Consider the following 14,986-nt stretch of genomic DNA (forward strand, 5'->3'; position numbering starts at 1 on the left):
CATCGGCAGGCGGACTCTCAACCACTGCGCCACCAGGGAAGCCCCTGACGTTACTATTGTAATTGTTTTGGGGCACCATGAACTGTGTCCACATAAGATGGTGAACTTTAATTGATAAATGTTGTGTGTTCTGACTGCTCCATCAACTAGTCATTCTCCTATTTCTCTCCTCTGGCCTCCCTATTCCTTGAGACACAGCAATATTGAAATTATACCAATTAATACTCTGATAATCGCCTCTAAGTGTTCAAGTGAAAGGAACAGTCACACATCTCTCACTTTAAACCAATGATTAAGTTTACTGAGGAAGGCATGTTGAAAGCCAAGATCAGCTGAAAGCTAGGCCTCTTGTATCAAATAGCCAAGCTGTGAATGCAAAGGAAAAGTTCTTGAAGGAAATTAAAAGTGCTACTCGAGTGAACACTTGAATTATTAGAAAGCAAAACAACCTTATTGCTGATATGGAGAAAGTTTCAGGGGTCTGGAGAGAAGACCAAACCAGCCACAACATTCCCACAAGCCAAAGTCTAATCCAGAGCAAGGCCCTAACTCTCTTCAATTCTATGAAGGCTGAGAGAGGTGAGGAAGCTGCAGAAGAAAAGTCTGAAGCTAGTAGAGGCTGGTTCATGAGGTTCAAGGAAAGAAGCCATCTCCATAACATAAAAGTGCAAGGTAAAGCACAACTGCTGATGTAGAAGCTGAAGCAAGTTATCCAGAAGATCTAGCTAAGATAATTAAAGAAGGTGGCTACACTAAACAACAGATTTTCCAAGTAAGATGAAACAGCCTTCTATTAGAAGAAGATGCTATCTAAGACTTTCACAGCTAGAGAGGAGAAGTAAATGCCTGGCTTCAAAGCACAGGCTGACTCTCTTGTTAGGGACTAATGCAGCTGGTGACTTTAAGTTGAAGCCAATGCTCATTTACCATTCTGAAAATCCTAGGGTCCTTAAGAAGTATGCTAAATCTACTCTGCCTGTGCCCTAAAAATGGAACAACGAAGTCTGGATGACAGCACATCTGCTCACAACATGAATATTTTACTGAATATTTTGAGCTCACTGTTGAGACCTACTGCTCAGAAAAAAAAACTCCTTTTAAAATATTACTGCTCACTGACAAGGCACCTGGTCACCCAAGAGCTCTGATGGAGATGTATAAAGAGATTAATGTTGTTTTCATGCCTGCTAACACAATTTCCATTCTGCAGCCCATGACCAAAGAGTCATTTTGACTTTCAAGTCTTATTATTTAAGAAATAACATTTTGTAAGGCCACAGCTGCCATAGATAGTGATTCCTCTGATAGACCTGGGTAAAGACAACTGAAAACCTGTTGAAAAGGATTCACGACTCTAGATGCCATTAAGAACATTTGTGATTCATGAGAAGAGATCAGAATATCAACATTAACAGGAGTTTTGGAAGAAGCTGATTCCAACCCTCATGAATGACTTTGAGGGGTTCAAGACTTCAGTAGAAGAAGTAACTACAGATGCGGTAGAAACAGCAAGAGAACTAGAATTAGAAGTGGAGCTTGAAGATGTGACTGAATTGCTATAATCTCACTTAATGGATTTTAACGGATGAGGAGTTGCTTCTTATAGCTGAGCAAAGAAAGTGATTTCTTGAGATGGAATCTACTCCTGGTGAAGATGCTGTGAAGACTACTGAAATGACAACAAAGGATTTAGGCTATTACATAAACTTAGTTGATAAAACAGCAGCAGGATTTGAGAGGACTGACTCCAGTTTTCAAAGAAGTTCTACTGTGGGTAAAATGCTATCACCAGCATTGCATGCCCCAGAGAAATTGTTTGGGAATGGAAAAGTCAATCATTATAGCAAACTTCATTATCTTATTTTTAAAAATTGCCATAGCCACCCCACTCTTCAGCAACCACCACCTTGATCCCTCAGTGCCATCAACATTGAGGAAAGACCCCCCACCAGCAAAATATTATGACTCATTGAAGGCTCAGATGATGGTTAGCAATTTTTAGCAATAAAGTATTTTTTAAATTAAGGTGTGTACATTCCTTTGTTAGACATAATGCTATTGTACACTTAATAGGCTACAATATAGTGTAAACATAAATTTTAAATGCACTGGGAAACAAAAAAATTTGTGTGACTTGCTTTACTGAGATATTCACTTTATTGTGGTGGTCTGGAACTGAACCTTCAATGTCTCCAAGGAACTCTGTATACACTGCTGTAGAGCTTTAAGTACATTACTTTTAACACCTCCTCACAAGCATCTTGAGGGTGTGAGTCATTTCTTATTCTTATATACGGATGACAGTCAGTACAAAATAGGCATGCAATAAAAATCTGGTGACTGACAAAGAGATAAACCATAATGCGGTAATCAAATTTTCCCAGCCAGTGTGTCCCACGACCAGGAATAGAAATACCCATGTTTCCCAACTCTTTTGCTAGGTGACACAATGCATTAAATTTAACACACAGAAAATCTCTTTTCTATACTTGGAACGTCATTCTCCACCTTCTTCAGCACATTCTAGGTTGCTGCAACATTCTGGTTTTCAACATGCATTACTTACATGTAACAATACATATTAGATTTTCAGAACTCGGAAGCATTCACTTTAAACAAAGCCATTAGTTTATAAGGAAGCAAAATCATAAATAGTAGTATGTTACAACAAACAATTAAGGGTGCAGAAAGGATTATTGTTTACTGACTAGTATTTTCAGTACCATCTACAAATGTGGCCTATATCACTGTCAACAGGATTATTTTTTAAAACTAGGGAACTGCGTAGAAACAGATATTATTGAAATACTAGTGTGAGTAAAATGTGCATTAGTATTTCCTATGTGATTTCTAGGTTTACTTTTTTCTTGATGCTTTTCACGTCAAGTAAAATGTTAAGAGAGTCTTCCCCAATTTCCCCCTTGCGTGCTTAGTTAGATGGTCTTCCTTTATGCTCCCACAGTACCACTATCATAACATATACTCTCCCTCAGTCCATCAGTCTATTATATCTCCCTTCTCTAGACTGTGAGTGACTTGAGGGCAGAATCAGCCTCTCATCTATTCCAAGTAAATGTCTGGTATGCATCTCTAATCACTTGGCAAATGATTTCTAAATATATGAAGGAGAAAGTGAGTGAGTGACAGAATGACAGGAAGAAAGGCAAGCAGAATGAGATTAAATACTTTTTTGGCCTAAATAAACTTTTTGTTATGGGACATTAAAAAACTGCTATAAATATGGTTAACAGGCAGCTTAAATCAGTAAATTATAATCTATAAAGATTCTGCTGCTGTTAAGTTTAGTAAACTTTACAGAAAAAAGAAAAGAATCAAAGAAGCTGGAGCCAAAGCTGATGTACTCACAGGCACCGAAAGAAAGTAGGACCTGTTATAGAGTTGAAGGAGGGCCTGAGTAAACTAATCAGAAATAAAATATAGTAAATACAATTGTTTTAGAATACTACAAAGTGAAAACAAAATAAGAATCCAGTATTTCAGACAGCATTTCTTGATGAACAGAATTTCCCTCAATTTTTTTTTTTGCCCAATAACCCTATTAAAATAAAGGAGATGAAAAATATACAAAACCTAATTTATTAAAATGCCCAGATATTAAAATGCCTTCTATTCAAATCCCTCTAAGGTACCCTTAATAATATTATTAGCATTATTAGCATTGCCACAACCTTAATTATAACATCCCTTTCTATATAAAAATGCAGACAAAGGGTTTATGTAAGATTAAATCAACTGGAATTTACAACTGACTTAGTCATTTTTCTCATATATTTAAGTACATGAAGCCAATGAAACACTTCAAACATGGAATCAAGTCCTAGTTCTCACTTCAAAATACTGAAAAATAAAACAAGCCAAACAGTAAACATGTAACAGGTTTGGACTTATTTTTATAAATAAGAATGTCTAAATGGTATATGCAACATGTAAGCATAGTTATTTAAAACTCAGGGAGTTTTAGCTAAAAGGAACTAGACTGTCTTCCTAAGGAGGCCACTGAGGCCCCAAATACATCTACGAGCAAATATGCACATATTTGCTCGTAGATGTATTTACAAATATTAAAACTTTATTAAAAATATTAACATCAAAGAAATGTGTTAAGGAATATACTGTGATCCCGATGAAACACACTAAAACTTTTTCTGGGAATTTAATTTTAAGCTAATATATATTAATTTTAAGTAAATATATATATAAACAGGTTACAGGAACATGTCAGTATTAATAATAAAATAAAATTACCTGTTGAACAAAAACATTGTTGAGGTGACTGGCCAGCCTCCGGGCAAAATGCTCTCGCAAATCACTGAAACGTTGCTGTTGCTGTTTGACTGCCAGAAGCATGTCATGGCCTGAAATCATAACATTTTTTGACTTATTTAATGCGTAAAAAGAGTTCCTTGATGTTTAATGAATACCTTTATAACAGTATCCATATTTCAGTTTTGAAGAACCTGAAGTTTTACTGGGTTATTCGTATGCTTTGTAAAAGAAAGGTTAAGGGGAAAAAAATAGTATAGCACAGTGGTTCTCACAGTGTGGTCCTGCCTCAGCATCATCTGGGAACTGTTAGAAATATGGATTCCAAGGTCTCAGCCCAGACCTACTGATTCTGGAGGTGGCACCTGGCAATTTGTATTTTCATAAGCCTTCTAGGTCAGTGGTCCCCAACCTTTTTGGCACCAGGGACCAGTTTCGTGGAAGACCATTTTTCCACGGATGGGGGGGCGGGATGGTTCAGGAGGTAATGCGCGTGATGGGGAGCAGCAGATGAAGCTTCGCTCACTAGCCCGCCGCTCACCTCCTGCTGCGCGGCCCGGTTCCTAACAGGCCGTGGACCAGTACCAGTCGCAGCACCGGGGGTTGGGGACCCCTGCTCTAGGTGATTCTGATGCAAACTCAAGTTTTGGAACTGCTGGCGTAGCAAAACATTATGTCATCTACTTTGTGCTAGGTTCTATGGACAGTACTGAAGAAAAATCCTGGTGTTAACCAGTCATTGATGGTCAATCAGAAGGAACTGAAATGAAAAATTTCTTAGTGCTAATATGAATTATGTTTGATAATAAGTGAAACTTGTTTTAATAGCTAAGAATGTAACCCTAAACCACTTGCCCCATGCACTTCTTGTCAAAAGCTTTATACTAAGTCACAGGCTTAGTCTCAGGTTCTCGGGCAGATTTTATTGTCATACCCGGTCGAAGAGCCACATTCATGCACTGCAGAAGGGCATCTGCGGCGTTGGTACAGGCCTCGATGCCCCTGGAGGAAGCAAGATCTCCTTCCTGAAGGGCCTTTATATGACCTTTGGCCAAGTCCATGTGGTTCTGGAATACACATAAATACACCGTTTGTACATGTACTCTTCAGGAAATTTACAGGTAAGATGCTACTCAATCCTATTACTAGGTCTTTGGAATTTCAGTATTTTTAAATCTTGCTCTCCTAAGGAAATTAGAAAATGTTTACAAATGGGCTTTACATATTATCATTAGGTTTTTTAAATTGTTGTTGGTAATTTATAATCATGCTTACCACAAGGAACTCTATCTCTGATAGGAGTTTTACATTATTAGTGTTACTAAGATGAATCAGGTGGTTGCTCTCAGAGATCTGATCCATTTGTTCTTTTACACTTTGGAGCATTTCCTCATAACTGCTCAGTTTCAATTCAATCTGATCCACCTCCTTTAGAGCCTCATCCAGCAACTTCATTAGGATGTTTACTTGCTTTTCGGAGGCCATGATTGACTGGATGTTGGCCTACAAAGTTAAAAAGATAAGTAATACTTCGTATTCTTCAAATGTGTAAAAGAGGTATAAAAATGAAATATTGATAAATCTCTTTGACAGCAGAGTAACGAAGATTGACATACACATTTAAACATCTAATTTATCACTTTGTGTTTACATTCCACTTTTTTACACAGTATTTCAGGAAAGTACACCTTCCCTTATATCAAGGTTAGGGACCATACCTCAGTATTGCATATTTCTGCAGACTGAACAAGTAGGGCTCTGCCCCACGATGTATCATCAGTAATGGTATATTCTCATTTCTATAAATTAAGTGGCATTACACTATGTCATCTCTGATACTTCTTCCAACTCTATCAGCTATAGAAATTTTCTATACTCTGTAATACTTACATAAAACCCTAAACAAAAGCATAATCATCTATGTTAATACCTTAGTCAAGAGGGTAGCAGTAGTATGCCAGTCTTTGAAGAATTCATGGAACTAATTTATAACTGTTGTATGATTTGTACTAACAGGATGTGGAAGAGCCTATTGCCATAAGATAGCTCCTTCTATGGTATTCTTTCTTTTCTCTTTCATTTGAGACTACTTTTTTTTCGAGGCAAAGCAGTAACAAACCACCATCCCTTTATTAATGTTTTCTAAATGACTCTGACTATTGATTCTGAATTCCCTGAAATATGGAAGCTTTCAAATCCAAAATTAAACTGCAAAGTAATATGATGACTTGCAACACAGATGCAATATTAACTAGAAAAGAAAATACAAATCACTAAGCCACATTAAGAAGGCAGATAACACAATATGAGGAAAAAATCTGGACAAGGAATTAAGAGTATCACTGTACAGTTGATGCTATAATTTCACATGTGTTATTTTATTCACTATTCATAATAACTCAATTGTAGGTGCAGCCCAACTGTAAAGGCAGCAGGGCTCAGACCCACTGACATCAAGCAGCAGAGGTGGGGCTTGAACTGACCCAGGACAATTTCTGCTTTAACATCTTAAAGTCTCTTCTAGGCTTTACTTCCAGAGTTTTATAGATTTGTAAGCTTGGACTGTTCGTGTAATCTCTGGGCCTGAGTTCAATCTCTTAACTTCTGTACCTTTCACGTATAAAAGGCCAACATTCTTTAAGTCTTTAAATATTTTTTATTCTCTGAGGGTTTTTCTTAAATGCATACCTTGTCTAAACAAAACAAAAAAACCCCAAATGTTCCCATTTTAGGTTTTTCTCACAACAGAGGTGCTACTTGCAGCTTTTTACTTTCTAAAAAAAGTAAATAAAAATGTGCATTTAGATACAAACTTAGAAATGTGCGTACAAATGAATAGAGTCTATTCCAAAACATTTCAGCAGGGGAGTCAAACATCCTTTTCCCCTGGCTCTCTGTTTTTCACCACACTATCTTGCTCTCTTTGGGTACATGATTCACTTCTTTCAGCCCAATTTCTCTCTTTCTAACCTGCCCCTAGTTTTTTCTTTCAAACCACAAAAACGCTATTCTTTTGCACTGAACTATTCTGAGGTGTTTCAGAGGCTGGAGGAATCAACCCCCAACTTGGTTTCAGGTTGGCTACTTTTTACTTCCATCACTTCAAATCAAGACGCTCCCCAAATCCAGAACCTCAGCCAACTGCCTTCATTGGCCTATTAGGAATGGTTGTCTTTTGAACAAGAACAGTGAAAGACTGATGGCAGCTGGTAATGCACTTATAGAGAAAGACAGCAATAATCACACTACCCAGGCTTTACTGCTCAGGCAGTAAAATATGAACATCACCAGTCTCCTCAATCCACTACACACACATCACTAATCATAGATTACAAGCAAGGCTTACCCCATCTAGCACCTGCAGCTCTCTGGACAACCTTTCTGCAAAGGCCTCGGCATTCGAAATTGCATACTCACAGCCTTCCATCATTATCTCAATATCCTGCTCTTCTCTTGCATTTAACTCTTGGTATTCATCCACTGCTTCTTCATCGCCTCCTGTCACACTCTGATTTTCTCCACTTGGAACAGATTCTTAAAGAGGGTAAAAATTAAAAATAAAGTAGGATGGACAATAGCACTGCACTTATAGGTAAGGTCAGTTATAAGCAAAGGTCACATTTAGTGGCTGAAAAATAGGAAAAAATGATTCAAAATATATGAAAAAACCACTTATTATTATGAAGAACCACATGTGTTAACATAATATCTATTACAACAAAAGCATGCAGTCTAATTCACTGACTTGTGTTAAAATAGGCTTTAGTCACAGTTTCCCAAAACATAATCAAACTATAAAACAAATACAAAACCAGAAACAAAGCACGTGTGCAAGACTAACCTTTTCCCCCTACCTGAAGAAACTGTTGCTCTAACAAAACAATGATTATGAGTTCAGGACACATGAAAAACAATTTGCTTCCCTTTTTTTCCCAGGTAACATTTTCTTCTGTTATCTTTGTTCTTTTTGTCTTTGTTATGCTTTGTTTTTTTCTGCAAATAACTTTCAATTGAAATTTTAAAAATGCATCTACAATTCACAATTTATTTTGGGCACTGAAAATATTAACTGAATTTTCCATTTCTTTCTTTAAAAATTTTTCACGTGTTAATAAAATTTCTAAAGATCAGCTAATAGAAATTTTCTCAGTAACTGTATACTGTAGTAAGAAGAGCAACAACTACATGGCTGAGTGAAATTACAAAAATTTAAACTGTTTTCCTGCTTCAAAACAAAAGACCACGAGGTCAAATCTGAGATGCTTTCTGGGTAAATGCCTCCGTTCAGTTTTTTGAGAGAATATACTCAGCATGTGGGATTTATATAAATCTTGAGGTTAAGAGAGGTAAAATGAAAAAAATAATTTTTACCCCTAAATAAACCTCGAAACAAAGTCACTGATTTTCATCAACTCATGTGACACGTTAAAATCACAAACACTGGATGTTTGAAATATTATTTTGTATGAAAATGAATATTTGTATTCAGTGTGACATGACATATGTTCATTTGTCCTAAGACAAAAAACACCTAATTCAAAGTAACAAATGGTTTACTCTTAAGAATGGCAATTAGGCCGATTTAGATAATGTCCCAAAAAAAAAAGGAGGGGGATAAAACTTTTGGTACAGGCAATTACAGATTACAGTATATAAATATAAGTTCCTTATAGTAGCATCGCCGAGCTCCTAGTCCTTTGAAACAGTCACTGTGGAAATGTTAAACTGTCATGTGTGACAGCTTCTTAGCCACTAGGGGGCAGGGAATGCCTAAACCATTCTGTACAGTTCCTTGCACAAATAAATATTTAAAAATAAACAAAAGATTTTAAATGATCATAATTGCTTCAGAAGTATTTTCTCTTTCATAAAACAGCCCTTTGGAAGTCAATAATGAATACTATCATCGATTTTTATTACCATATGGATCGTGTAGTAATATATTTTTCCCTGCACACAATTTCATAAAATATGCAACCAACAGTACATAACAATGTCAAGTAATAAAAATCTATGGAATAGAATAAGAAGAAAAGGTGTTACGCACCTTCTGTAACTTTAGGCAGTTCTGGAGAGTAAAAAGGTATGAAAAAAGCAGAGGAAAGTAAGCAAAGAATATTAGCTGGCTAGAAACGTACACAGGTTTAAATTTTAAAAATACTACCCATATTTCATTCGAACTTCATGCTACATTAAAGCTTAAAAGACAATGTCAAATACAACTACAAACTGGAAATATCCACAAGAAGCTAAATTTCCAGTGTTCATTTTTCTTATTCATTTTCTGACAGTGACTAAAAATACATTTATCTTTCTATTTTCTCTTAGTCTTTTATGAAACAGTACTGCCGACTCCTTGGAGGAGAAAACTGGGAAACAGATCACTTCCTGGGGATTGTTTATAGGTTAGTTGTGACTCATGTGTTTAGTCTAGTTATTTTCACTCAAGGCCCAAACCTTTACCCAGACACTCCCTCACAATGGATTAGTCATAAAACATTGTTAGAAAGGACAAGATGGAAGCAGTTTAAAAAAACACACACGATTATCAGTTCAAGCTGGCTTTTAAGGATTCAAGTCAAAGATTTAAAAAATAATCTGGCTGCAAGAATGAAAAAGAAAAGGCGAAACAAAAACTTCACTCTACTTCAACTGCTAACAAAGTCCTGTTTTAAGAACCTTATTCTACTAAGAAGCCCTAATTATTAGCACGAACATTCAATTGTCACCAATAAAAACTACTAAAGCTGCTACTGCTAACATTCCCAATGAACAGACTTACTTACTTGAATGATTACTTAGCTCTTTAAAGGAGATGTTGAAAATTTCTTATTTGTTTTCTAACATAACCCAAAGCTTAGAGACTTTTTTTTAAAAAATGGGAGTTAGTGGCCATAATTTTAAAGTCCAGTAAAACATTAAACAGGTTTATGGACATTAATAAAGTTACTATATGAACTCCATTAAACCAAGCAACAGTTACTGATTTATAGAAAGTGATTTTCAAAATGAGTTCCTTAAGGATCTCAGTATTCTTAAAATTGATCTCAATTAGGTGATATTTATAAAAATAAAAATGTCTACACCTTCGTTTAAGGCCCTGAAAAATTAAATGTCTTGTCTTTTTTTAAAGCTAGTCACCTCATTCTCAAAAAACAGCAATACTCTTCTCATTGATTTTGGTAATATTCCTTAATGAGGTAAATACAGGTAGGTATGTACTTGCCCATATTGTTGACTGAATGAAATATATTGGTTTAAAATACATCTTAGGCAATAAGTAACATCTGCAAACACATCATATTCGAAAACAGAACAGAAAGCTTATGAATCATTCACTGATCAGAATGTTCAACCCTGAAATGGTTTAAAAAAAAAAAAAAAAAAAAGAAAGAAAGAAAGCTACTCAGAACAAATTAAGCCACTATTCAAGGCATGGAAAATTACCATAAATTTCTTAAAGGTCATTCCCTCAGCACACTCAACCACCAAGACACTGGAGGCTAATGTTGGTGAGATGGCAACCCTGAGGGCTCCGACACAAGGCCAGCCCCACTGCAGGCAGACGCATGTGGCCTGAGAGATGTGACTTGCCTCTGCCAGTTCCAAGCATCAAGCCTGAAACCAATAATGGCCTCACTAATTAATAAGTGATGGACAAGAATACTACATTTAAGGAGAGAAAGACAGATGACCAAACAGCAAAGGAATTAAGTAAAACAAAATGGAGAAAGGACAGAGGCAAGTGACTAAGTCAAGGAATAGTCTGAAGCATCTGAAACTGCCATTTTTATAGGTCAAAATGGTTGAATATTGGCAATTTCAGATGTTTCACTTGACAGAACAGAAGCTTCTATTTTGAAATGCTAATATACAACTTAGGACAAATCTAAGTTTTCTTTCTAATATATAATTTAGAACAAATCTACTTTTTTTTTTCTCAATAAAGAGGGGCAACAACTCTGTCCACCTGCTGTTACTTCAATTGCTTTGAGATAAAGAATACAACACAAATTGCATCCGCAAGGCACACAGAACCCATCTTCTCACAATGTGTATGTCTTTACAAAAGAAATTTTAAAAGAAAAAAACCTCGTTGTATGTTTTCAACAATTAATAGTAGAATTTCTGCCTTATAACACAAAATAATCCCTAGTAATATTCCTGAAGACATACTGATCTAAAATACCCTAATTAACCTCATGTCTTAGGACTTTATCCTGATAACAGAATAATAATTGTTAATATATAATTGAGTTCTTACTATATATCTGGCATTGTTCTCATCATGTTCATATATTAATTTAATCCTTAAAACAATCCTATGGAGTCGATACTATTATTATCTCTGTTTCTGACATACAAGAAACTGAAACATAGAGCAACGCAAGATCACACAGCTATAGTAAGTGACAAAGCCAGTATTTGAACCCAGGCAGTCTGACTCCAGAGTTGTTTCTTAAACACTACACCTACACTCTACACAAAAATACAGCTACAAGGATATTCATCTCAGAGCTGTTTAAGAAAAGCAAAGATTGGAAAATTTTTAAAAAGTGATTAGTTAAAAAATTATAGTATATCCAATACAGTGGAATACTATGGTGCCATTAAAAATAATGTTGGGGTAAGTGTTTAATAACATGGAAAATGTTCATGAAACATTATATGAAAAGGCATGTTAGGTAGCAACATAAATTTCTTTATTTTAAAAAAAGCATTTCAGTATGCATAGAAATGCATAGTTATCTCCGAGGATTAAGTTTATAAGTGATTTTCATTTAATTTGATGAATCAGTTTTCTATAATGAACAAGCATCACTTCTGCAATAAGAAAAATTATCTTAAAATTCCTTTACAAAAAAGATAATTCAGAGTTTTAAATACTTTGAGCAATGCCAAATTATATATTCACTTATAGATATACCTGATTTTACATATACATTTTTATTTAACTTTACCTTCCAAAAGCTGTGAGCTAACATGGACAAAATCAATTTTCTTCCGGAGATATCGCTGATTCAGTTTCCAAATGCATGAAATAAATGCATTCTTTTCAGCAGTGCTGCTGGCAACCCATTTATATATTTTTTCAAAATGTAAATCAAATTCAGGATTTTCCTGAAATAAAAATATACAAACGATATTGTTTTTGATCATATCCTCTTCATTATTGTAAAATATATATTTCAATAAAACAAAAAGAAGTTTAAGCTGTTGTTGGAAAAAAAATCACCATTACAAATCTACTAAAAGAGGGACTTCCCGTGTGGCACAGTGGTTAAGAATCCGCCTGCCAGTGCAGGGAACACAGGTTCGAGCCCTGGTCCGGGAAGATCCCACATGCCGCAGAGCAACTAAGCCCGTGCGCCACAGCTACTAAGCCTGCGCTCTAGAGCCTGTGAGCCACAACTACTGAGCCCATGTGCCACAACTACTGAAGGCCGCATGCCTAGAGCCCGTGCTCCACAACAAGAAAAACCACTGCAATGAGAAGCCAATGCACTGCAATGAAGAGTAGCCCCCGCTCGCTGCAACTAGAGAAAGCGTGCATGTAGCAACGAAGACCCAACGCAGCAAAAAAGAAAAAAAAAAAAACGACTAAAAGGTTTTTCCCCTCACTGAAACTGGTAATGTCAACACAAGCAGAACTAAGTTATGTTTATATAATGTCATACCTAAATATCTACACAAAGAGATACTCTCTACTAACTATAAATAAATCAAAATGAAATTCTACTTCAAACGGATGAGATGGAGAATAGATTAGTGGTTGTCAGGAGTCAGGGATTGTTGGGGGAAGGAAAGAGGATGGGTGTGCTATAAAGAGGTAGCTGAGGGAGCTCTTTAAGGTGTTGTAATACTTCTGTATCTTGATTGTAGCGGTGGTTACATGGACCCGCACATAATAAAATGGCAAAGAACTGCACACACACACACACACACACACAAAATCGACCAAGTGACTTGCAGAGAATGGTTCAGAGAATTCAATTTATGGCACAAATTTTGTTTACCTCTCAAAAGATAGTGTTCTGGTAATTTCCTTTCTATGCCCCTTAGGTCTATGAGTGAAAGTACAGGATGCCTACTTAATGGCCTGTGTCTCAGCTTCCTAGTTTCTAAGACGACAATGGTTTCTGGTTTTGATGTGGACCTAATTTTTCTTTTTAAATTGCCTATGGGGTTTTAGAGTTATACTTTTTCTTTGATAATGTGCTATTATTCACAGCTGTGAATCTTCTCATTATAACATGTGAGAAAAAATACAATCTATACCCTAGTGTGATTTCCAAGAACAAATGAGGTGAAAAGCAGGGACTGCTCCTGTTTACAATTCTGAAAATACAGAACAATTAAAGGTGTCTCAAAAGTAAAATATACTAGCCTTTTAAGGTCCTTTCAAATGAAAAAGAAGTTCAACTTGTGTGAGAGAACTGCACTATGCTCTCTACATGTCTCTTAAGCCACATTACAGAAATATTTTCATGCCTTGATATTCTCCCTTGAATTTAGAACTACCTGACTACTGTATAAAATATGAAAACATATGGATGTATACTTTCCTTCACATCCAAGGAATTAAAAATAGGCTCAAATGTTTTTAATGTTCTATAGAAGGCTAATCATGTATTCAATTAATTTAAAGTGTTATTTAGGGGGAATAAAATGTAATAAAGACCATAAGTAGGCAAGGAAAGTGATATGACTTTCACTGTGAAGATTTGGGATAATTTAGGAATCAAGATTTACCTATGGTACAATCATATTACAATAGCATGGATGTACTAATGAATTTATAGCTCAATAAGCAGAATTAAAGTGACAAAAGATTAAAAACTTTCACTTACAACGAAAAGATAATTGCATTATAAATTGGCGCAGCTACTACGGAGAACAGTATGGAGGTTCCTCAAAGAACTAAAAATAGAGTTGCCATATGATCCAGCAATCCCACTCCTGAGCATATACCTGGACAAAACTATAATTTGAAAAGATAAATGCACCCCAGTGTTCACTGCAGCACTATTTACCACAGCCACGACAGAAAAACCTATATGTCCATCGACAGATGAATGGATAAAGAGGATGTGGTACATATATACAATGAAATACTACTTAGCCATAAAAAAGAATGAAATAATGCCATTTGCAGCAACATGGATGCTACTAGAGAGTATCATACTAAGTGAAGTAAGTCAGACAGAGGACAAATACATATGATATCACTTATATGTGGAATCTAAAATGTGACACAACTGAACTTATCTGTGAAACAGAAACAGACTCACTGACATAGAGAACAGACTTGTGATTGCCAAGGGGAAGGAGAGGTGGGGAAGGGATGTACTGGGAGTTTGGGATTAGCAGATCCAAACTATTATACATAGAAGAGATAAACAAGGTCCTACTGTATAGCACACGGAACTATATTCAATATTCTGTGATAAACCATAATAGAAAAGAATATGAAAAAGAATGTATATATATGTATAACTGAATCACTTTTCTGTACAGCAGAAATTAACACAACATTGTAAATCAACTATACTTAATAAAATAAATTTCTTTAAAAAAAGGTAATTGTGGGCTTCCCTGGTGGCGCAGTGGTTGAGAGTCCGCCTGCCGATGCAGGGGACACAGGTTCATGCCCCGGTCTGGGAAGATCCCACATGCCGCGGAGCAGCTAGGCCCGTGAGCC

At 36.0% G+C, this 14,986-nt stretch overlaps 1 protein-coding gene across 8 annotated transcripts in view; it reads right to left on the bottom strand.

The window, feature by feature from the left end:
- The window catches only part of EXOC1 (exocyst complex component 1), a 62,419-nt gene that overhangs the window by 35,089 nt on the left and 12,344 nt on the right, over nucleotides 1–14,986 (bottom strand). For 3 of the 8 annotated variants that reach the window (XM_028491823.2, XM_028491824.2, XM_028491825.2), the window contains exons 4-11: nucleotides 12,246–12,405; nucleotides 9,332–9,352; nucleotides 8,126–8,155; nucleotides 7,631–7,818; nucleotides 5,560–5,787; nucleotides 5,219–5,351; nucleotides 4,267–4,376; nucleotides 3,367–3,420 (exon numbers count right to left, since the gene is read on the bottom strand). In XM_028491823.2, coding sequence (XP_028347624.1) covers nucleotides 3,367–3,420; nucleotides 4,267–4,376; nucleotides 5,219–5,351; nucleotides 5,560–5,787; nucleotides 7,631–7,818; nucleotides 8,126–8,155; nucleotides 9,332–9,352; nucleotides 12,246–12,405 — 924 coding nt within the window. The remainder of the gene's footprint in view (nucleotides 1–3,366; nucleotides 3,421–4,266; nucleotides 4,377–5,218; nucleotides 5,352–5,559; nucleotides 5,788–7,630; nucleotides 7,819–8,125; nucleotides 8,156–9,331; nucleotides 9,353–12,245; nucleotides 12,406–14,986) is intronic. The other 5 variants (XM_007116052.4, XM_007116053.4, XM_007116050.4 and 2 more) reach the window with 4 other exon arrangements.

Source organism: Physeter macrocephalus, chromosome 7 (assembly GCF_002837175.3).
Source record: "Physeter macrocephalus isolate SW-GA chromosome 7, ASM283717v5, whole genome shotgun sequence".
Lineage (NCBI taxonomy): Eukaryota > Metazoa > Chordata > Mammalia > Artiodactyla > Physeteridae > Physeter > Physeter macrocephalus.